The 27,500-nt window shown below is 43.8% G+C and overlaps 1 protein-coding gene across 9 annotated transcripts in view; it reads left to right on the top strand.

Annotated features, from left to right (window-relative positions):
• The window catches only part of LOC124032192 (pleckstrin homology domain-containing family A member 5-like), a 261,873-nt gene that overhangs the window by 224,274 nt on the left and 10,099 nt on the right, over positions 1–27,500 (top strand). For 6 of the 9 annotated variants that reach the window (XM_046344393.1, XM_046344432.1, XM_046344413.1 and 3 more), the window contains 11 exons: positions 3,086–3,148; positions 3,808–3,888; positions 4,181–4,330; positions 4,426–4,527; positions 8,841–8,996; positions 13,059–13,247; positions 14,158–14,275; positions 18,107–18,225; positions 22,220–22,486; positions 22,742–22,903; positions 24,928–25,061. In XM_046344393.1, coding sequence (XP_046200349.1) covers positions 3,086–3,148; positions 3,808–3,888; positions 4,181–4,330; positions 4,426–4,527; positions 8,841–8,996; positions 13,059–13,247; positions 14,158–14,275; positions 18,107–18,225; positions 22,220–22,486; positions 22,742–22,903; positions 24,928–25,061 — 1,541 coding nt within the window. The remainder of the gene's footprint in view (positions 1–3,085; positions 3,149–3,807; positions 3,889–4,180; positions 4,331–4,425; positions 4,528–8,840; positions 8,997–13,058; positions 13,248–14,157; positions 14,276–18,106; positions 18,226–22,219; positions 22,487–22,741; positions 22,904–24,927; positions 25,062–27,500) is intronic. The other 3 variants (XM_046344441.1, XM_046344472.1, XM_046344404.1) reach the window with 2 other exon arrangements.

The raw sequence follows: 27,500 nt of genomic DNA on the forward strand, positions 1-27,500 counted from the left end.
GAGATATCTAGGTGTCACGGTTTTCATATGGTGAAGGAGAGTCGGACCAAACTGCAGCGTGTCAATTGCGATCCATGTTTAATCAAACAACGTAAACACGAATAAACACAAACACTACAAAACAATAAACTAAACGAAAACCGAAAACAGCCTATACTTGTGTCAACTAACACAGCACAAGGACATCAAGACACTCAGGACAATCACCCACAATACAACCAAAGAATATGGCTGCCTAAATATGGTTCCCAATCAGAGACAACGATAAACACCTGCCTCTGATTGAGAACCACTCCAGACAGCCATAGACTAACCTAGAACACCCCACTAAGCTACAATCCCACTATCTACACACCACATACAAAAACCCATGTCACACCCTGGCCTGACCAGATACATGAAAGAAAAACACAAAATAACTACGACCAGGGCGTGACACTAGGCCTGATACCATTTTGTCATTTTAGACCTCACCTTACTTGCTCCCTCGACAGTGTAAGGTGGCCTATGAATTCACGCCGTGTTTTTGTGTGGCGATTGTATGATGGTTCGACGTGTGGTATGACATCCCTTCTCTGCCACTTTTGTGACCACCTCAGAAGGTGTAAAAGTGCTGCTGTCTCTCCCTCTGTCCCTCATACGTTGTTGGCATATCACCATGGTGACGGCTGCATCTCCACCACAACCTGACTGTCAGAGACAAGACTCTCCCTTCCCATGCTAAAACTCCCTGCGATTACAGAAAGCTTTGCATGTTACGTGCGTGGAATGTCACCAGCATACCACGTGGTCCACGTGATTTCTCTGTGCTGTTTTGCTGTCAGAAAAGTGTGTGTGTGTGTGTGTGTGTGTGTGTGTGTGTGTGTGTGTGTGTGTGTGTGTGTGTGTGTGTGTGTGTGTGTGTGTGTGTGTGTGTGTGTGTGTGTGTGTGTGTGTGTGTGTGTGTGTGTGTGTGTGTGTGTGTGTGTGTGTGTGTAAGAGAGAGGGAGACAGATTGAAGTTCTTCTGGACTGACTGATATGCTCATGTATTCTGCAAGGAAGGCCCTTACGTTTTCTTTTGGGGGGGGGGGAGTACGGAATGGAATCCAATGCAGTTTAAATGATTTAGAATTATATTGGGGTAGAAGCAATTGAGTACAATGCATTATGGGTTGTGACGTTTATGTGGTAGTATTGACACTAATTAGCAGAGTGACAGGACACCTCTCAAACTCTTTCCTCTTACTGCCCTTGTTATTTAGTCCAAAAGATGAGGCTCTTCACTCTACTAGGAGCTAAAATGAAAGGGGAAAAGTCAACCAATCCTGTTTATAACAACACTGGGGCCTGGACCACAGATACTAGATAAACACTGGGGCCTGGACCACAGATACTAGATAAACACTGGGCCTGGACCACAGATACTAGACAAACACTGGGCCTGGACCACAGATACTAGATAAACACTGGGCCTGGAACACAGATACTAGATAAACACTGGGCCTGGAACACAGATACTAGATAAACACTGGGCCTCGACCACAGATACTAGATAAACACTGGGCCTGGACCACAGATACTAGACAAACACTGGGCCTGGACCACAGATACTAGATAAACACTGGGGCCTGGATCACAGATACTAGACAAACACTGGGGCCTGGACCACAGATACTAGATAAACACTGGGGCCTGGACCACAGATACTAGACAAACACTGGGGCCTGGACCACAGATACTAGACAAACACTGGGGCCTGGACCACAGATACTAGACAAACACTGGGGCCTGGACCACAGATACTAGACAAACACTGGGGCCTGGATCACAGATACTAGACAAACACTGGGGCCTGGACCACAGATACTAGACAAAAATGGAAATTACATCACTTTATACTAATACATCAGCTCAGAGAAATATATTTTCTACAACAAAAAAAAATTGATTGACATCCCTAAATATTTGTTGGAATAAAGTAGTCCAAAGTTTACTAATTGGTTCCTTATTCCTAGAACACAATGACTACATAAAACGTGTGACTCTACAAACCTGTTGGATGCATTAGTTGTTTGTTTTGATTGTGTTTCAGATTATTTTGATCCCAATAGAAATGAATGTTCAATAATGTATTGTGTCATTTTGGAGTCACTTTTATCGTTAATAAGAATGGAATCTTTTTAAATACTTCTACGGTCCAATGACAAACTGTTGGCACCCGTTCAATTTTATAAACTTTATTTATCCACAAGGTGCTATTATTGCTGGCAGACATAAGATACCAGTTGAAATAGAATAATGTACACTTATGCTGAACAAGAAATCTAAATGCAACATGCAACAATTTAAAAGATTTTGTAATTTTTTTTCCGTTTTATTTAACTAGGCAGTTCAGTTAATATAAAGAAATCAGTCAATTGTCTCTAGAATTGAAAGAAGCTGGATGTGGGGGTCCTGGGCTGGCGTGATTACACGTGGTCTGCGGTTGTGAGGCCGGTTGGACGTACTGACAAATGATCTAAAATGCCGTTGGATGCGGCTTATGGTAGAGAAACTAACATGAAATGATCTGGCAACAGCTCTGGTGGAAATTCCTGCTGTCAGCATACCAATTGCACACTGCCTCAAAACTTGAGACATCGGTGGCATAGTGTTGTAACAAAACTGCACATTTTAAAGTGGCCTTTTATTGTCCCAAGCACAAGGTGCACCTGTGTAATTATTATGCTGTTTAATCAGCTTCTTGATATGCCACACCTGTCAGGTGGATGGATTATCTTGGCGAGGGATAAATGCTCAGTAACAGGGGTGTAAACAAATTTGTGCACAAAATTTGGAATAAATGTTTTTTTTGTGTGTTTATGGAACATTTCTCCAAAAAAAAAATCATTTTTTTCCCCACAGCTCATTAAACATGAGACCAACACTTTACATGTTGTGTTTTATATGTTTGTTAGGTGTAGTAATACAGGCACTACAGGTGCAATAGTCCATATAGGACAGTAACAGAGCATTGTCATGAAGCTGCATTAGATCTGATTCTACCTATAGGCTATGTGTCTGTTTGTGTCTTTATGTCCGTCTAACAACTGTCCTTCCTACAGATGAGTCCAGAGGACCACAGGGAACACGCCTACATGTGCAGCCCCGAGGAGGTTGACATCGATGTAAGTTCAACACGTCCTGATCCGCCATACTACTGCTGTACTACTACAGACCTGGTACCTGGAGTTTTATATAGTTCACTGTGTTCTTACCTTCCCCCTGGGTCGTTGTCTCTAGAAAGATAACCTGGGCTATCTGATCTCTAGAAAGATAACCTGTGTTGTTTTCTCTAGAAAGATAACTTGGGCTATCTGATCTCTAGAATGATAACCTGGGCTATCTGATCTCTAGAAAGATAACCTGTGTTGTTTTCTCTAGAAAGATAACTTGGGCTATCTGATCTCTAGAAAGATAACCTGTTGTTTTCTCTAGAAAGATAACCTGGGCTATCTGATCTCTAGAAAGATAACCTGTGTTGTTTTCTCTAGAATGATAACCTGGGCTATCTGATCTCTAGAAAGATAACCTATGTTGTTTTCTCTAGAAAGATAAATTGGGCTATCTGATCTCTAGAAATATAACCAGTGTTGTTTTCTCTAGAACGATAATCTAGGCTATCTGATCTCTAATTTCACCTTTAAAAAGATAACCCAGGCTATCTGATCTCTAGAAAGATAACCTGGGCTATCTGATCTCTAGAAAGATAACCTGTGCTATCTGATCTCTAGAAAGATAACCTGGGCTATCTGATTTAATGACCCATAATGATGTTTCTCCTTAGGCCAAGCTGAGCAGGTTGTGTGAACAGGACAAGGTTGTGAGGATACGTGAGGACAAGCTCCAGCAGCTACACAGAGAGAAGGTAAAGGATCTGTCTACAGTGCACCATGTTGTTGTCTGTCTGGCACTATCTATTCACCACGTACTGCATTCAACAAGTGGGCCCAATATGTAGCTGTCATAAAGCTTTCGCTACTTGGCGATTATTAGTCAACATGTCATGACACCTATGGTAAGTGCTGGAAAACGACATGGACAATTACACTGCCTTGACACTTGTCATCCAGAGATACAAGATGTCATGTTTATAATGACACTGTGTTCCGGTGCCCGAAGTGAACTTTTGCAATATGTAACGGTGGTCCCGTCTACAGCACACCCTGGAGACAGCCCTGCTGTCGGCCAGTCAGGAGATAGAGATGAGTGCTGATAACCCAGCAGCCGTACACAGTGTTATCCAGCAGAGAGACGTGCTGCAAAGTGGCCTGCTCAGCACCTGTAGAGAACTGTCACGAGTCAACACTGTGAGTTAATACATATATCCACTCTACACGCAGATACAAACACACTGAAATCTTGCCAGAGAGGAGAGTTAGTGAACTCTCTTTCCCTACCCCAGGAGTTGGAGCGGTCGTGGAGGGAGTATGAGAAGCTGGAGGGAGACGTCTCATTGGCCAAGGACAACCTGCTGGAGCAGCTAGAGGCCCTGGGGAGCCCTCAGGTAAACCACAACAACCCCCACCTTACTCTGTGGGAGTATGTAGTTGATGAAGAATAGGGGTCCCAGTACCGAGCCCTGGGGAACACCCTGTGTGACTTTGTTAGTGTCAGACGTGTAGCCATCGAGAAATATTAAGGGTTTCCTGTTAGTGAGGTAATTTTACTCCCATCCACCCATCCCTCCATCCACCCATCCCTCCATTCACCCATCCACCCACCCATCCACCCACCCATCCACCCGCCCACCCATCCATCCCTCCGTCCATCCACCCATCCCTCCACCCATCCCTCCATCCACCATCCCTCCATCCATCCACCCACCCATCCCTCCATCTACCCATCCATCCCTACATCCATCCACCCATCTCTCTCTCTCTCAATTTTCTCAATTCAATTCAAGGGGCTTTATTGGCATGGGAAACATGTGTTAACATTACTAAAGCAAGTGAGGTAGATAAATATACAAAAGTGAAATAAACAATAAAAATTAACATTAAATATTACACATACAGAAGTTTCTTTCTCTCTCTCCCTCTCTTTTATTTATCTCGTTCTCTCTCATAGCATTCTCTTTTCATTTAGACAGAAAAAAATCCTTCTTCTTCCCACCATTCTTGATTAATGTATTCCTCAGTCAGAGCCCAGATTCATTATTGTAGCCTCAAAATGATGGCAGCCTCAGCCTCTATGCCCTTCACACACATACACGCACGCACGCACGCACGCACGCACGCACGCACACACGCACGCACGCACGCACACACAGAGACACACACAGCACACACACACACAGAGACACACACACACACAGAGACACGCACACACACACACACACACACACACACACACACACACACACACACACACACACACACACACACACACACACACACACACACACACAGAAACACAAACACACACACACACACACACACACACAAGCCTGTCATCAGCAGAGTGTGTCTTATTGTCTGCTTCTCTTTTCCCTCAGGCCTAATGGAAGGATTCTCTGAGATAGATAAGAGCACACTGCTCACCTTTCTCTCTCAATTCGATTCAATGGGCTTTTATTGGCACGGGAAACATATGTTAGCATTGCCAAAGCAAGTGAAATAGAAAATAAACAAAACTGAAATACTGTAAACTGAACAGTAAACATTACACTCACAGACATTTCAAAAGAATAAAGACATTACAAATATCATATTATATATATATACAGTGTTGAAACAATGTACAAATGGTTAAAGGTCAAAAGGGAAAATAAATAAACATAAATATGGGTTGTATTTACAACGGTGTCAAATCTTGCTGCTGTGACGGCACATTGTGGGATTTCACCAAGTAGATATGGGAGTTTTTCAAAATTGGTTTTGTTTTCTAATTCTTTGTGGGTCTGTGTAATCTGAGGGAAATATGTGTCTCTGATATGGTCAAACATTTGGCAGGTTAGGAAGTGCAGCTCAGTTTCCACCTCATTCTGTGGGCAGTGTGCACATAGCCTTGTGTTGCTGTCCTGGGGCTGTCTGTGGGGTGTGTTTGTGTTAGTGAACAGGGCCCCAGAACCAGCTTGCTTAGGCAACTCTTTTCCAGTTTTATCTCTCTGTAGGTGATGGCTTTGTTATGGAAGGTTTGGGAATCGCTTCCTTTTAGGTGGTTGTAGAATGTAAAGGCTCTTTTCTGGATTTTGATAATTAGTGGGTATCGGCCTAATTCTGCTCTGCATGCATTATTTGGTGTTCTACGTTGTACACGGAGGATATTTTTGCCGAATTCTGCATGCAGTCACAATTTGGTGTTTGTCCCATTTTCTCAGTTCTTGGTTGGTGAGCGGACACCAGACCTCACAACCATAAAGGACAATGGGCTCTATGACTGATTCAAGTATTTTAAGCCAGATCCTAATTTGTATGTTGAATGTTATGTTCCTTTTGATGGCATAGAATGCCCTTCTTGCCTTGTCTCTCAGATCGTTAACAGCTTTGTGGAAGTTACCTGTGGTGCTGATGTTTAGGCCAAGGTATGTATTGTTTTTTTGTGTGCTCTAGGGAAACGGTGTCTTGGTGGAATTTGTATTTGAGGTCCTGGTGACTGGACCTTTTTTGGAACACCATTATTTTGGTCTTACTGAGATTCACTGTCAGGGCCCAGGTCTGTCAGGGCCCAGGTCTGTCAGGGCCCGGGTCTGTTAGGGCCCAGGTCTGTCAGGGCCCAGGTCTGTCAGGGCCCAGGTCTGTCAGGGCCCGGGTCTGTTAGGGCCCAGGTCTGTTAGGGCCCGGGTCTGTCAGGGCCCGGGTCTGTCAGGGCCCAGGTCTGTCAGGGCCCAGGTCTGTCAGAGCCCAGGTCTGTCAGGGCCCAGGTCTGTCAGGGCCCAGGTCTGTTAGGGCCCGGGTCTGTTAGGGCCCAGGTCTGTCAGGGCCCAGGTCTGTCAGGGCCCAGGTCTGTCAGGGCCCGGGTCTGTTAGGGCCCAGGTCTGTTAGGGCCCAGGTCTGTTAGGGCCCAGGTCTGTTAGGGCCCGGGTCTATCAGGGCCCAGGTCTGTTAGGGCTCAGGTCTGTCAGAGCCCAGGTCTGTCAGGGCCCCAGGTCTGTCAGGGCCCAGGTCTGTCAGGGCCCAGGTCTGTTAGGGCCCGGGTCTAGGTCTGTCAGGGCCCAGGTCTGTCAGGGCCCAGGTCTGTCAGGGCCCAGGTCTGTTAGGGCCCGGGTCTGTCAGGGCCCAGGTCTGTTAGGGCTCAGGTCTGTCAGAGCCCAGGTCTGTCAGGGCCCCAGGTCTGTCAGGGCCCAGGTCTGTCAGGGCCCAGGTCTGTTAGGGCCCGGGTCTATCAGGGCCCAGGTCTGTCAGGGCCCAGGTCTGACAGAATCTGTGCAGAATATCTACAGCATCAGTCAAAAGTTTGAACACACCGACTCATTCCAGGGTTTTTCTTTCTTTTTTACTTTTTTCTACATTACAGAATAATAGCGAAGACGTCAAAACTTTGAAATAACTTATATGGAATCATGTAGTAACCAAGAAAATGTTAAACAAATCTAAATATATTTTATATTTATTAGTTGTCTGGCATTCCACACTACTTTCCTTCCATCTATAGCATTTATTCATATTATTCAGATCCTGTGGCTTTGATGCTTCATGATTGAGTATTGCTCTGTTCAAGTAGACTGTGATTTTGCTGTGATCTGATAGGGATGTCAGTGGACTGACTGTGAACGCTCTGAAAGACTCTGGGTTGAGGTCAGTGATAAAGTAGTCTACAGTACTACTGACAAGAGATGAGCTATAGGTGTACCTACCATTGGTGTCCCCTCGAAGCCTACCATTGACTATGTACATACCCAGCGTGCGACAGAGCTATAGGTGTACCTACCATTGGTGTCCCCTCGAAGCCTACCATTGACTATGTACATACCAGCGTGCCACAGAGCTATAGGTGTACCTACCATTGGTGTCCCCTCGAAGCCTACCATTGACTATGTACATACCAGCGTGCCACAGAGCTATAGGTGTACCTACCGTAGGAGTCTCCTCGAAGCCTACCATTGACTATGTACATACCCAGCGTGCGACAGAGCTGCAGGAGTTGTGACCCATTTTTGTTAGTTATGCTGTCATAGTTGTGTCTAGGAGGGAGTATGGGGGAGGGAATGTTGTCATAGTTGTGCCTAGGAGGGCATATGGGGGAGGGAATGTTGTCATCTCCAGGTAGGTGCTTGTCCCCCTGTGTGCTGAGGGTGGAAGGTTCTTGTCCAGTTCTGGCATTTAGGTCGCCACAGACTAGTACATGTCCCTGTGCCTGGAAATATCCCCCACCCCTCTCTCTCTCTCCCTTCCCTCCCTCTCTTCTCCCTCCCCCCACTCCCTCTCTCTCTCCCTTCCCCTCTCTCTCCTCCTCTCCCTCTCCTCTCTCCCTCTCTCTCTCTCTCTCTCTCTCTCTCTCTCTCTCTCTCTCTCTCTCTCTCTCTCTCTCTCTCTCTCTCTCTCTCTCTCCCTCTCCCCCTCCCCCTCTCTCCCTCCCCTTCCCTCCCCTCTCCCTTCCCTCTCTCTCTCCCCCCCCTCCTCTCTCTCTCTCCCCTCCCCTCTCTCTCTCCCTTCCTCTCTCTCTCTCCCTTCCCCTCTCTCTCTCTCTCTCTCTCTCTCTCTCTCCCCTCCCTCTCTTTCTCTCTCTTTCTCCCCCCACTCTCTCTCCTCTCCCCCTCTCCCCTCCCTCTCTCTCTCTCCCTCCCCCCCTCTCTCTCCCTCCCCCTCCCTCTTTCTCTCTTTTTTTCTTTCTGTCCAATTTACATTGTTAATTTACAAGCTGTGTGTGTGTGTTCAGACGGAGCCTCCCAGCCATCAGCATGTCCACATCCAGAAGGAGCTGTGGAGGATCCAGGACGTGATGGAGGCCCTCAACAAGAACAAGACCCAGAGACACACAGACACACAGGGACACTACGGCTCCACACCCATCTCCAACATACACAAGAGTGAGGTGAGGACCAGAGAAAATGCTAGCAAGCACACACACGGATGGACAGACAGGCACGCATACACACTCACACACACGCATACACACACACTCACACACTCACTCACACACACACACACAAACACACACACACGCATACACACTCACACACACGCATACACACACACTCACACACTCACTCACACACACACACAAACACACACACACGCATACACACTCACACACACGCATACACACACACTCACACACTCACTCACACACACACACACAAACACACACGCATACACACTCACACCACACACACACGCACACACACACACACTCACACACACGCATACACACACACTCACACACTCACTCACACACACACACACAAACACACACGCATACACACTCACACCACACACACACGCACGCATACACACCCACACCACACACACACACACACACAAACACACACACACGCATACACACACACTCACACACTCACTCACACACACACAGAAACACACACGCATACACACTCACACACGTCGACTAGACTCGTTGGTTGTACAGTATGTCCGACCTTCGTCGTCCCTACTGTGTCTCGGTCTTTAACAAGGCTGGCTAGTAGTTACCCCACAGGCAGGACGGGGCTCATGTGTCAACTACTCCTATCCTGTTGAGTCTCTGTCTGTAACAAGGCTGGCTAGTAGTCACCCCACAGGCAGGACGGGGCTCATGTGTCAACTACTCCTATCCTGTTGAGTCTCTGTCTGTAACAAGGCTGGCTAGTAGTTACCCCACAGGCAGGACGGGGCTCATGTGTCAACTACTCCTATCCTGTTGAGTCTCTGTCTGTAACAAGGCTGGCTAGTAGTTACCCCACAGGCAGGACGGGGCTCATGTGTCAACTACTCCTATCCTGTTGAGTCTCTGTCTGTAACAAGGCTGGCTAGTAGTTACCCCACAGGCAGGACGGGGCTCATGTGTCAACTACTCCTATCCTGTTGAGTCTCTGTCTGTAACAAGGCTGGCTAGTAGTTACCCCACAGGCAGGACGGGGCTCATGTGTCAACTACTCCTATCCTGTTGAGTCTCTGTCTGTAACAAGGCTGGCTAGTAGTTACCCCACAGGCAGGACGGGGCTCATGTGTCAACTACTCCTATCCTGTTGAGTCTCCGTCTTTATTAGTTTGTTTACCCGTTTGGGATGTTGTTGAGCTCTTCCATGTTAAACAGGTGTCGTCACCACGCAGGTCTCCAGGTTTATTAGAACAAAAGAAATGTCGCAAAGATGAAAACGTCAGCTGTAGGAGAGACATGTTGTAAAGATCCACATCGCTTTTTTATCTGTTTGACAGGTGGATTTTTCTTTTGTCTAATTGTCTTTTTTGTGATAAATGATAATGGAAACAGTGTTTTTTTTATTTTTATAAATGCTGATTGCCGTGTAAAGCTGCACATTTCATTCTAAATGCCCTACTGCTTGCAAAATACATTTATTCAACTCTAAAAAAATATAATATTTATTTACAGGACAAAGATTGTCCTGACTTTCAAGAATGCCTGAATTGCATCGCCTTGCTTTTCTGATTGGCTGGATGCAAGTTTTATCATCCAATGATTACAGATATACAGGAGTGTGTCACCATGAAACGGACCGTGATAATTATTAGAATATGGCAAATATTTAGTCTTTATGTTATCTTTAGTCTTTACATTATCTTTAGTCTTTATATTATCGTTAGTCTTTATATTATCTTTAGTCCTTATATTATCTTTAGTCTTTATATTATCTTTAGTCTTTATATTATCGTTAGTCTTTATATTATCTTTATTCTTTATATTATCGTTAGTCTTTATATTATCGTTAGTCTTTATATTATCTTTAGTCTCTATATTATCTTTAGTCTTTATATTATCTTTAGTCTTTATATTATCTTTAGTCTCTATATTATCTTTAGTCTTTATATTATCTTTAGTCTTTATATTATCTTTAGTCTTTATATTATCTTTAGTCTTTATATTATCGTTAGTCTTTATATTATCTTTAGTCTTTATATTATCGTTAGTCTTTATATTATCGTTAGTCTTTATATTATCTTTAGTCTCTATATTATCTTTAGTCTTTATATTATCTTTAGTCTTTGTATTATCTTTAGTCTTTATATTATCGTTAGTCTTTATATTATCGTTAGTCTCTATATTATCTTTAGTCTTTATATTATCGTTAGTCTTTATATTATCTTTAGTCTTTATATTATCTTTAGTCTTTATATTATCTTTAGTCTTTATATTATCTTTAGTCTTTATATTATCTTTAGTCTTTATATTATCTTTAGTCTTCATATTATCTTTAGTCTCTATATTATATTATAATTAGTCTTTGTATTATCTTTAGTCTTTATATTATATTATAATTAGTCTTTATATTATCTTTAGTCTTTGTATTATCTTTAGTCTTTATATTATCTTTAGTCTCTATATTATCTTTAGTCTTTATATTATCTTTAGTCTCTATATTATCTTTAGTCTTTATATTATCTTTAGTCTCTATATTATCTTTAGTCTTTGTATTATCTTTAGTCTTTATATTATCTTTAGTCTCTATATTATCTTTAGTCTTTATATTATCTTTAGTCTTTATATTATCTTTAGTCTTTATATTATCTTTAGTCTTTATATTATCTTTAGTCTCTATATTATCTTTAGTCTTTATATTATCGTTAGTCTTTATATTATCTTTAGTCTTTATATTATCTTTAGTCTTTATATTATCTTTAGTCTTTATATTATCTTTAGTCTTTATATTATCTTTAGTCTCTATATTATATTATAATTAGTCTTTGTATTATCTTTAGTCTTTATATTATATTATAATTAGTCTTTATATTATCTTTAGTCTTTGTATTATCTTTAGTCTTTATATTATCTTTAGTCTCTATATTATCTTTAGTATTTATATTATCTTTAGTCTCTATATTATCTTTAGTCTTTGTATTATCTTTAGTCTTTATATTATCTTTAGTCTCTATATTATCTTTAGTCTTTATATTATCTTTAGTCTTTATATTATCTTTAGTCTTTATATTATCTTTAGTCTTTATATTATCTTTAGTCTTTATATTATCTTTAGTCTTTATATTATCTTTAGTCTCTATATTATCTTTAGTCTTTATATTATCGTTAGTCTTTATATTATCTTTAGTCTTTATATTATCTTTAGTCTTTATATTATCTTTAGTCTTTATATTATCTTTAGTCTTTATATTATCTTTAGTCTTTATATTATATTATAATTAGTCTTTATATTATCTTTAGTCTTTGTATTATCTTTAGTCTTTATATTATCTTTAGTCTCTATATTATCTTTAGTCTTTATATTATCTTTAGTCTTTGTATTATCTTTAGTCTCTATATTATATTATAATTAGTCTTTGTATTATATTATAATTAGTCTTTATATTATCTTTAGTCTTTGTATTATCTTTAGTCTTTATATTATCTTTAGTCTTTATATTATAATTAGTCTTTATATTATCTTTAGTCTTTGTATTATCTTTAGTCTTTATATTATCTTTAGTCTTTATATTATCTTTAGTCTCTATATTATCTTTAGTCTTTATATTATCTTTAGTCTTTGTATTATCTTTAGTCTCTATATTATATTATAATTAGTCTTTGTATTATCTTTAGTCTTTATATTATATTATAATTAGTCGTTATATTATCTTATCTATTATCTGTGTTTTTGTGAAAAATCCATCTTTTTTTATAAGGTGTGACATCATAACGTTCCCAGCTGTTTTTATCAACACAAGACAGTTCACTGGAAACGCACAGCAGCAGGAAATGTATTTTCTGGGCAAACTTTCTAAATGTCGACAAAGATATCGCTGGAAAAAGTTAATGAAAAAATGGCTAATGAGGACAACCTGTTATAAATAAAGTTGTAATTTTAAAGAAAGGTTCAGGTAGGCAGCTTAATTCTCTTCAAAAATGTTATTGTTGCCACATTTACTGAGACAAGCTCTTTTTCAAAGCAATGTTGTATAAATAAAGGTTAAATAACATCTCTAGGAGGAGGTGGAGGACCTCTCAGCTCCCCCAAGACCGCCCTTACCCCAGGCCTACGAGCCCAACAGCCCTGCTGTACCCCCCCTCCCCTCTCGTGTTGCCTCCAGCGGGCGACCGGCACCCCCACCGCCACCACACCGGAGTCCAGAGGACAGGGACAGGAAGGCCGGCCAGAGGAACGGAACACACAGCGTAAGCTGTCGACCTCTGACTAATGGCAGCATGACTCAACCCTGTGCTGTCGTCCCTCATCGTTGCCTGATCCCTCTTGATTTATTTCACCGTCATATTGGTGGACATATTTTGGGATTATTTTCAGTGTTCCTCATCATATTGTTTTCCTTTACCCGCTTGATTTGTGAATCATTCACATTTCCCCTTTTTCAATATAATTCTGGTGAACTTTGTCATTATTTTTGGAGTTTTCCCTGGATCCTTGCTGCTCATAAATGTGGATGTGTTTTTTGGTCCTGTTTCATTTCATCATGAGGACCGTCCAGCGTTCGCTGCTGCTGATCGTCAAACATCTGATATTACTTCAGCTTGCTTTGTGAATCATCCACATTTCTGTTTGTTTGTTTTGTTTCCGTTGATTTGGTTTCTGTCGTTTTGGCAGTTATTTCATTTCACTTGACTGGTTTTGCTTGTATTTTACGGTTGGTTAGTTTGTTGTCCTCTCATTTTCAGCTCATTTGAATACTGTTGTCCATTTCCTTTGCAGATCATGGCCATTTGATTTAAACTCATCAGCATGTCTTCACTGTGAATAATTTCTTTACCCATCTTTCCTCATGTCAGTGTGTGTGCTGACCTCACTTTCCTCCTGTAAGTTCCTGACCTCTCTCTCCTCTCCCACTTCCCTGTAGGGTCCTGACCTCTCTCTCTCTCCTCTCTCCCTGTAGGGTCCTCCTCTCTCTCTTTTCCCTGTAGGGTCCTGACCTCTCTCTCTCTCCTCTTTCCCTGTAGGGTCCTGACCTCTCTCTCTCCTCTCTCCCTGTAGGGTCCTGACCTCTCTCTCTCCTCTTTCCCTGTAGGGTCCTGACCTCTCTCTCTCCTCTTTCCCTGTAGGGTCCTGACCTCTCTCTCTCCTCTTTCCCTGTAGGGTCCTGACTACAGGCTGTATAAGAGTGAACCGGAGTTGACCACCGTAGCAGAGGTGGATGAAACCAACGGAGAGGACAGATCAGAACAGTCTGACAGAGACCCAGCAAACACAAAAGGTACACACACACACACACACACAGACACACACACACACTGAGACCAGAGACCCTTCAAACACCAAGGATTAAGTACACACATAAAAAATAATGGATCAAGTGGCCTCCCGAGTGGTGCAGTGGTCTTAGGCACTAGAGGGGCGCTATCTCTGCCACTAGAGATCCTGGTTCAAGTCCAGGCTCTGTCGCAGCCTGCTGCGACCGGGAGACCCACGGGGCGGTGCACAATTCATTGGCCCAGCGTCGTCCAGGTAAGGGGAGGGTTTGGCCGCCAGTGATGTCCCATCGTGCACTAGCATCTCCTGTGGCGGGCCGGGCGCAGTGCACGCTGACACAGTCGCCAGGTTTCCGGTGTTTCCTCTGGAAAGCTGCTTCCTGGTTAAGTGGGCATCGTGTCAAGTGCGGCTTGGTTGTGTTTCGGATGACACGTGGCTCTCGACCTTCGCCTCTCCTAAGTCCGTAGGGTAGTTGCAGCGATGAGTGACTGCAACTACCAATTGGGGAGAAAAAGAGTTTTAAAAAAAATAATCATTATGAATCATTGTTTGCGGCTCTCAGTTGGAAAAGCAGTCTAGAGCCACACTGTTGTAGAGCTAATGACAATATAATTGTTTTCATACCCATTTTCTGTCTAAAATATATGTAAACCAGAGCATAAATGTCTGAACTAGAGTGTAAATGTTGTTGTTGTTGCATGTACAACTTGTCTAAGTCCCCTCATGTACTGGTTTCAGTGTTTGGCTGTGGAAAGGACTGTGTTGTTTGAGTGGAATGTTGCCATATTGGCAGTTAATTTGAACAAATGTATGAAATCATTCCTTTAACCTTTAACCTTTTCACACGTGAGTTCTAAATATCTCGTAACGGTCCGTCCCCCCCAGGCGTGAGTTGTTTTATACACGTGATGTCTGAATGCACTCACCACACCAACATGTGATTCAGCTGAATGTATTTGGACTCAAGTATTTGAGGGTACATTGTACTTGGATTTAGCATTGGAACACGCCGACAACCTTTTGACCATGAACTTTTAGTAACTTCTTATTCCCCCCCCCCTTTAAGATTTAGATGCACTATTGTAAAGTGACTGTTCCACTGGATGTCATAAGGTGAATGCACCAATTTGTAAGTCGGTCTGGATAAGAGCGTCTGCTAAATGACTTAAATGTAATGTAAATGTAATAAAAACTCTCCTGCTCAAAAGACTTGAATCAAATGGCCATCTGGACTATTTGCATTGACCCCCATTTGTTATGCTGCTGCTATTCACTGTTTATTATCTATGCATAGTAACTTTTCCTCTACCTACATGTACATATTACCTCGACTAACCTGTACCCCCACACATATTTATTTTATTAATTTTTTAAACTTTAGTTTAGTCTATTTTCTGAAAACTGCATTGTAAGGTTGTATTCGGTTCATAGGACAAATAACATTTGATTTGATTTCAAATGTATTTGTGTGCTCCTATATGATTGGTTTCTGTCGTTTGGGAGGTTTTGCCAGTTTACTTGACTGGTTTGTATTATATGGTTGGTTGGTTTGTTGTCATCTCATGTTTCTTTATATGGTTGGTTGGTTGGTTTGTTGTCCTCTCATTTTTCTTTATATGGTTGGTTGGTTTGTTGTCCTCTCATTTTTCTTTATATGGTTGGTTGGTTGGTTTGTTGTCCTCTCATTTTTCTTTATATGGTTGGTTGGTTTGTTGTCCTCTCATGTTTCTTTATATGGTTGGTTGGTTGGTTTGTTGTCCTCTCATTTTTCTTTATATGGTTGGTTGGTTTGTTGTCCTCTCATTTTTCTTTTCTTTATATGGTTGGTTGGTTGGTTTGTTGTCCTCTCATTTTTCTTTATATGGTTGGTTGGTTTGTTGTCCTCTCATTTTTCTTTATATGGTTGGTTGGTTGGTTTGTTGTCCTCTCATTTTTCTTTATATGGTTGGTTGGTTTGTTGTCCTCTCATTTTTCTTTATATGGTTGGTTGGTTTGTTGTCCTCTCATGTTTCTTTATATGGTTGGTTGGTTGGTTTGTTGTCCTCTCATGTTTCTTTATATGGTTGGTTGGTTTGTTGTCCTCTCATTTTTCTTTATATGGTTGGTTGGTTGGTTTGTTGTCCTCTCATTTTTCTTTATATGGTTGGTTGGTTGGTTTGTTGTCCTCTCATGTTTCTTTATATGGTTGGTTGGTTGGTTTGTTGTCCTCTCATTTTTCTTTATATGGTTGGTTGGTTTGTTGTCCTCTCATGTTTCTTTATATGGTTGGTTGGTTGGTTTGTTGTCCTCTCATGTTTCTTTATATGGTTGGTTGGTTGGTTTGTTGTCCTCTCATTTTTCTTTATATGGTTGGTTGGTTGGTTTGTTGTCATCTCATTTTTCTTTATATGGTTGGTTGGTTGGTTTGTTGTCCTCTCATGTTTCTTTATATGGTTGGTTGGTTGGTTTGTTGTCCTCTCATTTTTCTTTATATGGTTGGTTGGTTGGTTTGTTGTCCTCTCATGTTTTCTTTATATGGTTGGTTGGTTGGTTTGTTGTCCTCTCATGTTTCTTTATATGGTTGGTTGGTTGGTTTGTTGTCCTCTCATTTTTCTTTATATGGTTGGTTGGTTGGTTTGTTGTCCTCTCATGTTTCTTTATATGGTTGGTTGGTTGGTTTGTTGTCCTCTCATGTTTCTTTATATGGTTGGTTGGTTGGTTTGTTGTCCTCTCATGTTTCTTTATATGGTTGGTTGGTTGGTTTGTTGTCCTCTCATTTTTCTTTATATGGTTGGTTGGTTGGTTTGTTGTCATCTCATGTTTCTTTATATGGTTGGTTGGTTGGTTTGTTGTCCTCTCATGTTTCTTTATATGGTTGGTTGGTTGGTTTGTTGTCCTCTCATGTTTCTTTATATGGTTGGTTGGTTGGTTGGTTGGTTTGTTGTCCTCTCATGTTTCTTTATATGGTTGGTTGGTTGGTTTGTTGTCCTCTCATGTTTCTTTATATGGTTGGTTGGTTGGTTTGTTGTCCTCTCATGTTTCTTTATATGGTTGGTTGGTTGGTTTGTTGTCCTCTCATGTTTCTTTATATGGTTGGTTGGTTGGTTTGTTGTCCTCTCATGTTTCTTTATATGGTTGGTTGGTTGGTTTGTTGTCCTCTCATGTTTCTTTATATGGTTGGTTGGTTGGTTTGTTGTCCTCTCATGTTTCTTTATATGGTTGGTTGGTTGGTTTGTTGTCCTCTCATGTTTCTTTATATGGTTGGTTGGTTGGTTTGTTGTCCTCTCATGTTTCTTTATATGGTTGGTTGGTTGGTTTGTTGTCATCTCATGTTTCTTTATATGGTTGGTTGGTTGGTTTGTTGTCCTCTCATGTTTCTTTATATGGTTGGTTGGTTGGTTTGTTGTCCTCTCATGTTTCTTTATATGGTTGGTTGGTTGGTTTGTTGTCCTCTCATGTTTCTTTATATGGTTGGTTGGTTGGTTTGTTGTCCTCTCATGTTTCTTTATATGGTTGGTTGGTTGGTTTGTTGTCCTCTCATGTTTCTTTATATGGTTGGTTGGTTGGTTTTTGTTGAATACTATTGTCCATTTCTTTTGCAGATCATGGACATCTTCTCTTTTTGATTTAAACCTTACTTTTGTTATGCTCCTAAATGTATTTGTGCTCTCTTACATGTTTTAAATTCAGGAGCACGTGCTCCTTGTAAAAACAAAAAATGTAATGGGAGAGCCTTGACAGTCAGTCACATAAATATATTCAGCTGCGTGTCAGAAATGTAACGACTGTGCGACTTGGTTACAGAATGTTAATGATGAATTACTGACGCTCTGCTTGCTCGCTGTTCTCCCTCCAGGAATGTCCTACCCCGTTGGCATCGTTCCCCCCAGAACCAAATCTCCCAACATGCCAAATTCCTCCAGCATCAACTCCTACGTCACCCTGAGGAGGGGAGGGAGGCCAGACCCGCGCATGGTGAGGCTATGACATTTGCAGAAATCAATATAGTTTATGACGTGGATATTAGATCAGTATTTTTTAAAAAAAAAAATGTTTTAGTTGTTGTTTTTTTTTTAACCTTTATTTAACCAGGCAAGTCAGTTAAGAACAAATTGTATTTACTGGGGAACAGTGGGTTAACTGCCTTGTTCAGGTGCAGAACGGGGATTCAATCTAGCAACCTTTCGGGTTACTGGCCCAACGCTCTAACCACTAGGCTACCTGTCACCCCAGTTTATCCAAAGGCTAAGTGGAGTTGGTTAACGGGTGATTGTAGAGAACCGCAATGGAAACTACTACACTCTGAGAGAGGTAATGACTTCATAATACAGAATAGCAGGCTGGTTAACAGCCAATACAGTATGTGGCGGCAATACACACATTTTAAATATATATATATATATATATATATGTCAATTGAATTTTTATTTATTTAACTAGGCAAGTCGGTTAAGAACAAATTCTTATTTTCAATGACGGCCAAACCCGGGAGAAGAAGAAGGCGCAAGAGAAAATAATCACTATTTGATGCTGTGTGTCTGCTGTCGCCTGTCTGTTAGCCGTGTCTATGTGTTTGACCTAAACGACCGCCCCTCCTGCGTCAGGGAGTGTCTATGTGTTTGACCTAAACAACCTATCCTCCTGCGTCAGGGAGAGGACATGTGTTTGACCTAACCGGCCTCTCCTCCTGCGTCAGGGAGTGTCTATGTGTTTGACCTAATCGGCCTCTCCTCCTGCGTCAGGGAGTGTCTATGTGTTTGACCTAATCGGCCTCTCCTCCTGCGTCAGGGAGTGTCTATGTGTTTGACCTAATCGGCCTCTCCTCCTGCGTCAGGGAGAGGACATGTGTTTGACCTAAACGACCCCTCCTCCTGCGTCAGGGAGTGTCTATGTGTTTGACCTAAACGACCCCTCCTCCTGCGTCAGGGAGTGTCTATGTGTTTGACCTAAACGACCCCTCCTCCTGCGTCAGGGAGTGTCTATGTGTTTGACCTAAACGACCCCTCCTCCTGCGTCAGGGAGTGTCTATGTGTTTGACCTAAATGACCTCTCCTCCTGCGTCAGGGAGTGTCTATGTGTTTGACCTAAACGACCTCTCCTCCTGCGTCAGGGACAGGACATGTGTTACGGTCGCTGCCCTCTCAGCACCATGAGCCTGTCACCTTTGATGTGACACTGTTGTTGTCATCTTTTGGTGACAGTGGTGTTGGCTACCATGAACTGTGTAAACAGTCTCTTATTTCATGCTTTCTGTTTAGGTTGACCACATTTTATAAAAAGCTAAATGTGTGACAACAGTCGTTGTGGTCCAGTGCCGCAAGGAAAGACCTAGTTAAGTTGCAGCTGGGCCAGAACAGAGCGGAACGTCTTGCTCATCATAGTAATCAGAGGGCTGATATAAATATTATGCTGCCAGTCTCTCTTGGCTGAGAGTTGAGGAGAGACTGACTGCATCACTTCTTCTTTTTATAAGAAACATGAATGTGTTTGAAAATCCTAAATTGTTTGCATAGTCAACTTACACACAGCTCTGACACACACACTTATCCCACCACACATGCCACCAGGGGTCTTTACATTGTCCCCAAATCCAGAACAAATTCAAGAAAACGTACAGTATTATATAGAGACATTATTGCATGGAACTTCCTTCCATCTCATGTTGCAAACCTGGTTTCAAAAAACAGATAAAGCAACACCTCACGGCACAACGCCTCTCCCCTGTTGGACCTAGATAGTTTGTGTGTATGGATTGATATGTAGGCCACATTGTGCCTTTAAAAATGTATGTAATTCAGTCCTTGAGCTGTTCTTGTCTATTGATGTTCTGCATTATGTCATGTTTCATGTGGACCCCAGGAAGAGTAGCTGCTGCTTTTGCAACAGCTAATGAGGATCCTAATAAAATACCAAATACCAAGCCAAGTAGTTTACTGTCTATGGTGGTGAAATGTCTCCTAGTAGTATACTATTTATGGTAGTGAAATGTCTCCTGGTAGTATACTATCTATGTTGGTGAAATGTCTCCTAGTAGTATACTATCTATGGTTGTGAAATGTCTCCTAGTAGTATACTATCTATGGTTGTGACATGTGTCCTAGTAGTATACTATCTATGTTGGTGAAATGTCTCCTAGTAGTATACTATCTATGGTTGTGACATGTGTCCTAGTAGTATACAATTGTGGTCCTTCTGTAGCTCAGTTCGATCCCCGGGACCACCCATACGTAGAATGTATGCACACATGACTGTAAGTCGCTTTGGATAAAAGTGTCTGCTAAATGGCATATATTATTATTATTATTATTATATTACAATGTTCACCTGGGTTAACCTCTATGTTAACCTGGGTGACCTCTTTAGCCTTGTCGACATGGCTTGCTGCCACTAAACGCGTCTTGGTTCGGGCATGTTTAAAAACCTTTTGTTTTCCCCTGCTGGCTCTTTGATGAAGTTGTTTTGACATCGGAGTTGGAGGATATTACTGCATGATCGATCCACTGTTTAAAATCCATCCTGTCTTTTCTACAACCAACCGTCCTACCTTTTTGCCTGTTGTTTTACAACCCGGCTTTGAATTCTGCATGACAAACCAAGGGTTTATATGTTCGGTTGTTCTTGAACTGAGCCTCCGTTTGGTGGATGCCCTGGCTCCCCGTCCCCCCTCTCCCGCCGAGTCCATAGTAGGTCTACTTGCTCGTGGAGGTGGTGATGCTGAACTGGCAGGATCTGGCTCAACTTCAGCACTGGGCCTATGACATTGGCCTACGTCATATCACATCTTAACAACGATTTTTTAGAAAATCATGATGAAAGTGTCCATTTTTAGGTTCTATTGTCATGGTTTGCCACTGACACACACACACACACACACACACACACACACACACACACACACACACACACACACACACACACACACACACACACACACACACACACACACACACACACACACTGGGTCTAGGGTGGGACTGTGACTCATGCTCTCCTACAGGGCTGGATTAAATTGAATTAAATTTAGAAAACCTTGATTTATACACATTTTTAAGTACCAAAGCCCTCCAGTGACTCACCATGTTATTAGGCTGGTTATGGATGACAGGGTGTAGCTGACTTCTGTCTGTGCCCACTTTTCCTGTTTGCCAGCTGTGTGTGTGTGTGTGTGTGTGTGTGTGTGTGTGTGTGTGTGTGTGTGTGTGTGTGTGTGTGTGTGTGTGTGTGTGTGTGTGTGTGTGTGTGTGTGTGTGTGTGTGTGTGTGTGTGTGTGTGTGTGTGGGTGTGTGCATGTGGGTGTGTGCATGTGGGTGTGGCGTGTGTGTGTTTGTGCGCATGCATACCTCATAAACTTCGAGCTGCTCCCCGACAGCGCACACACACTCAGTCACCGGTCCCTGTAAGTTGTGGTCTATTTCAGCTACATAGCCTGCAGTGATGGAGCTAGGAGTGTGTCTCAGTCTGTCTCAGTTGAGCAGAGAGGAGATCCAGTGAGTGGTTCTGACAGCAGGCCGTTGGGCCCACTCCTCAGGGCCAGGATCCGGTACAGGACACACGCACAGCAACGTTGTCCAGCTCAGTTCCTCCATGGCCCCAACCCCTCTAGCACGGAACAGACCTGAGAGGGAGAGAGTGAACTTCTCAGAGTTGACATCATCAGTCATTTCTTACCGCAGGAGATTACAGGCATTCGCATCATCCCTGTGTGTGTGTTTGTGCGTGTGTGTGTGTGTGCACCATGTGCACGCCGTGTGCAATGCTGTGTCCTACTGTGAGCAAGTCTCTATTCCCCCCATAGTGCAGTAGAGCAGCTGTGTGGTGGGGCTGTGGAGAAGGACAGTGGCAGAGCCAGGATGAGTGTTCTGTGACTCTCTCTAAACATGTCCCTTCCTTCCTCCTCTCTCTCTCTCTCTCTCTCTCTCTCTCTCTCTCTCTCTCTCTCTCTCTCTCTCTCTCTTTCTCCCTCCTATAGGAGCGACCCCATAGTGCTGTAGAGCAGCTGTCTGGTGGGGCTGTGGAGAAGGACAGTGGCAGATCTAGGATGAGTGTAGAGGAGCAACTGGAGAGGATCAGGAGACACCAACAGGGGGCGCTAAGAGAGAAGAAGAAGGGGCTTCACATCCTGGCAGGAAGTAGCTGCAACAGCCCGCAGGACTACACCGCACACAGCCACAGTACCACATCAACACCGTCACGTAGCCCTTCGTTCACCAAGGAGAACCCCTTCCGCAGCATGCAGGTAGATACACACAGAGCCATGGATATATAGGTGTCTGGGTACACGCACCACAGGTGCAGTGCTGCGGGATTGGAAACAATATCATTTTAAATACAGTTGAAGTTGGATGTACAGTAAATTCCAAATCTATTTGAATCTCCTGATTGAAACCATTTTAATCGACCCCAACCCTGCGGTGCCAGATCTCAGAACAGATACTTGTTGGCTCACACAGCAGGGCTTCGTTCATGGAGATAAAGTGTTGTTGTGTTCCAGCAGAACCGTCGACAGCGTGGCGAGGGGATGAGCAGTGACATCCTGGAGTTGGAGGCGTCACTCAGAGAACAGGAAGTGGTCAGAGAGCAGGAGACGCCGGCCGAGGAGATAGCACGCCTTAAAGAGGCCACACACACTGACCATTACAACATGGACAGAGAGGTATGTATGGATGAGCCTCCCTTCTGAGCCTGGTTCCTCTCTAGGTTTCTACCCTCTGAGCCTGGTTCCTGTCAAGGTTTCTTCCCTCTGAGCCTGGTTCCTCTCTAGGTTTCTACCCTCTGAGCCTGGTTCCTCTCTAGGTTTCTTCTCTCTGAGCCTGGTTCCTCTCTAGGTTTCTTCCCTCTGAGCCTGGTTCCTGTCTAGGTTTCTTCCCTCTGAGCCTGGTTCCTCTCTAGGTTTCTACCCTCTGAGCCTGGTTCCTGTCAAGGTTTCTTTCCTCTGAGCCTGGTTCCTCTCTAGGTTTCTACCCTCTGAGCCTGGTTCCTCTCTAGGTTTCTTCTCTCTGAGCCTGGTTCCTCTCTAGGTTTCTTCCCTCTGAGCCTGGTTCCTGTCTAGGTTTCTTCCCTCTGAGCCTGGTTCCTCTCTAGGTTTCTACCCTCTGAGCCTGGTTCCTCTCTAGGTTTCTACCCTCTGAGCCTGGTTCCTCTCTAGTTTTCTTCCCTCTGAGCTTGGTTCCTCTCTAGGTTTCTACCCTCTGAGCCTGGTTCCTCTCTAGGTTTCTTCCCTCTGAGCTTGGTTCCTGTCTAGGTTTCTTCCCTCTGAGCCTGGTTCCTCTCTAGGTTTCTTCCCTCTGAGCTTGGTTCCTCTCTAGGTTTCTTCCCTCTGAGCCTGGTTCCTGTCTAGGTTTCTACCCTCTGAGCCTGGTTCCTGTCTAGGTTTCTTCCCTCTGAGCCTGGTTCCTCTCTAGGTTTCTACCCTCTGAGCCTGGTTCCTCTCTAGGTTTCTACCCTCTGAGCCTGGTTCCTCTCTAGGTTTCTTCTCTCTGAGCCTGGTTCCTCTCTAGGTTTCTTCCCTCTGAGCCTGGTTCCTGTCTAGGTTTCTTCCCTCTGAGCCTGGTTCCTCTCTAGGTTTCTACCCTCTGAGCCTGGTTCCTCTCTAGGTTTCTACCCTCTGAGCCTGGTTCCTCTCTAGTATTCTTCCCTCTGAGCTTGGTTCCTCTCTAGGTTTCTACCCTCTGAGCCTGGTTCCTCTCTAGGTTTCTACCCTCTGAGCCTGGTTCCTCTCTAGGTTTCTTCCCTCTGAGCCTGGTTCCTCTCTAGTATTCTTCCCTCTGAGCTTGGTTCCTCTCTAGGTTTCTTCCCTCTGAGCCTGGTTCCTCTCTAGGTTTCTACCCTCTGAGCCTGGTTCCTCTCTAGGTTTCTACCCTCTGAGCCTGGTTCCTCTCTAGTATTCTTCCCTCTGAGCTTGGTTCCTCTCTAGGTTTCTTCCCTCTGAGCCTGGTTCCTCTCTAGGTTTCTTCCCTCTGAGCTTGGTTCCTGTCTAGGTTTCTTCCCTCTGAGCCTGGTTCCTCTCTAGGTTTCTTCCCTCTGAGCCTGGTTCCTGTCTAGGTTTCTTCCCTCTGAGCCTGGTTCCTCTCTAGGTTTCTACCCTCTGAGCCTGGTTCCTCTCTAGGTTTCTACCCTCTGAGCCTGGTTCCTCTCTAGGTTTCTACCCTCTGAGCCTGGTTCCTCTCTAGGTTTCTACCCTCTGAGCATGGTTCCTCTCTAGGTTTCTTCCCTCTGAAACTGGTTCCTCTCTAGATTTCTACCCTCTGAGCCTGGTTCCTCTCTAGGTTTCTACCCTCTGAGCCTGGTTCCTCTCTAGGTTTCTACCCTCTGAGCCTGGTTCCTCTCTAGGTTTCTACCCTCTGAGCCTGGTTCCTCTCTAGGTTTCTACCCTCTGAGCCTGGTTCCTCTCTAGGTTTCTTCCCTCTGAGCCTGGTTCCTCTGTAGGCTTTTTCTCTCTGAGGAGTTTTCCTGGCCAGTGTGCTTCTGCCTGTTCTCAGGGGTCTAGGTTAAGTTACTGTTAGCACTCTGACAACTGCTGATATAATATGGATTTTATCTCAATCTCTCTCTTTCTAGCTGTCAGTCCCTGAGAGTCAGATCCAGAGGAGGCTCTGAGTCCTCAGCCCTGATACTAATCCCTCTCTTTCCACTCCTCTCTCCCTCCCTCTTCTCCTCTCCCTCTCCTTCTCTCTCTAGCTGTCAGTCCCTGAGAAGGTGTTGATTCCAGAGCGTTATGTGGAGTCAGACCCAGAGGAGGCTCTCAGTCCAGAGCAGGAGGCTGACAAACAAAAGAAAGTGGACCGCATCAAAGCCCTCATCGCCAAAAACAGGTAGCTAACACACGCGCGCACACACACCCACCAAGAACTACTGTATACATTAAAGTAAGTAAATACACCACTCAGCAGTACAGACCTGTTCCATTCAGTGGTCTAACTGTCGTCTCAGGAAATGGATCATCCAATCACGACCTCTATCAAACTGCGAGTACGGTAATACTTTACCTTCATTTATTTTGAGAAAACCAAACAAATAGAGGCACGGAAGTCTATGTGTCTTTCTGTTCTTTTCAAAATCTGTCTGAAATGTCATTCATTCCAGTTTTTCAGGGTTGGTGTTGACCAGCTAGACAGGGTTGGTGTTGACCAGCTAGACAGGGTTGGTGTTGACCAGCTAGACAGGGTTGGTGTTGACCAGCTAGACAGGGTTGGTGTTGACCAGCTAGACAGGGTTGGTGTTGACCAGCTAGACAGGGTTGGTATTGACCAGTTGGACAGGGTTGGTGTTGACCAGCTAGACAGGGTTGGTGTTGACCAGCTAGACAGGGTTGGTGTTGACCAGCTAGACAGGGTTGGTGTTGACTAGCTGAAACACACTTTTTTTAAATACGAATTTTTCCAATTCTGCTAGACAGGGTTGGTGTTGACCAGCTAGACAGGGTTGGTGTTGACCAGCTAGACAGGATTGGTGTTGGCCAGCTGGACAGGGTTGGTGTTAACCAGCTGGACAGGGTTGGTGTTGACCAGCTGGACAGGGTTGGTGTTGACCAGCTAGACAGGGTTGGTGTTGACCAGCTAGACAGGGTTGGTGTTGACCAGCTAGACAGGGTTGGTGTTGACCAGCTAGACAGGGTTGGTGTTGACCAGCTAGACAGGGTTGGTGTTGACCAGCTAGACAGGGTCGGTGTTGACCAGTTGGTCAGGGTTGGTGTTGACCAGTTGGTCAGGGTTGGTGTTGACCAGCTAGACAGGGTTGGTATTGACCAGCTAGACAGGGTTGGTGTTGACCAGTTGGACAGGTTTGGTGTTGACCAGCTAGACAGGGTTGGTATTGACCAGCTAGACAGGGTTGGTGTTGACCAGCTAGACAGGGTTGGTATTGACCAGCTAGACAGGGTTGGTGTTGGCCAGCTGGACAGGGTTGGTGTTGACCAGCTAGACATGGTTGGTATTTACCAGCACAAGACCTGATACTCCCTTTTTAGTCAGACAGTAAGCTGTTCCTTTGTGGTCGACCACAGAATCCGCTGGATTCTCTGTGCTTGAATAAGTTCCTCGATGCGGCTAATCTCAAGACAAAGTCTTTTCTCTGTGACAGACTTGGTTGACTTCACAGCATCAACTAAAGAGTAGTTGGCAGTGACACACACTACAGGTAGAAAGTGCCGTTTTGTCTCACCAGTGGAAAGCTCTGAGAACAGAGTTGCAGGAAAGACAGCATTGTCAATTCCATCCGCAAGAGCAAGTGTTTCTCCAGCAAGTCCGCTTCGGACAACCCTTCTGATCCTTGTTGACCGTCAACAGATAGGTGAGAATCTTCCTCCTTCACCCATTAACACGATGAGACGTCCTCCATCTGTAAGGTTCCCTAGCGAAGCATCACTGAAGACAACTAGTTTCAAAAGAGTCATCTTTTCCAACATGCTGAAACTTTAAAGTCACTTGTTGTGATATCAGTTTAAGAACAACTTTGTTCGCCTCATGAATGGTTTGTACAGTGGCGTGTTTTGTGTTAGATGCCAAGTTGCAACCATCAAACATTACATCAGGTCTACTCTGTCTAGCAACCCGTAAAAATTTGTCCTATCTTCGACCTCAATTGATCAGCTTCAATTCCACACAGAGGGGAATTCCTTTGTATGGCTCTTGAAGAATCCATATGAATGTGTTGAAGATTCTTGATATAGCTCTCCTGTTGCATCAGTATTGTTCCAGCAACTGTAATAAACTCTATGCCAACATAACAATTATCATGCTCCTCATGGCCGACCTGGAAAACAGCTTTGAGGTGTGGAATCACAGTTGTAGCAAATGTCTGTGAGCCACCCCCCAGATGAAGTCATCAACATCACAGGCAAATGTCTGTGAGCCACCCCCCAGATGAAGTCATCAACATGACAGGCAAAGGTGAGTTTTACTCTGTGAGCCACCCCCAGATGAAGTCATCAACATGACAGGCAAAGGTCTGTGAGCCACCCCCAGATGAAGTCATCAACATGACAGGCAAAGGTCTGTGAGCCACCCCCCAGATGAAGTCATCAACATGACAGGCAAATGTCTGTGAGCCACCCCCCAGATGAAGTCATCAACATGACAGGCAAAGGTCTGTGAGCCACCCCCCAGATGAAGTCATCAACATGACAGGCAAAGGTCTGTGAGCCACCCCCAGATGAAGTCATCAACATGACAGGCAAATGTCTGTGAGCCACCCCCCAGATGAAGTCATCAACATGACAGGCAAAGGTCTGTGAGCCACCCCCCAGATGAAGT

Source organism: Oncorhynchus gorbuscha, linkage group LG01 (genome assembly GCF_021184085.1).
Source record: "Oncorhynchus gorbuscha isolate QuinsamMale2020 ecotype Even-year linkage group LG01, OgorEven_v1.0, whole genome shotgun sequence".
NCBI lineage: Eukaryota > Metazoa > Chordata > Actinopteri > Salmoniformes > Salmonidae > Oncorhynchus > Oncorhynchus gorbuscha.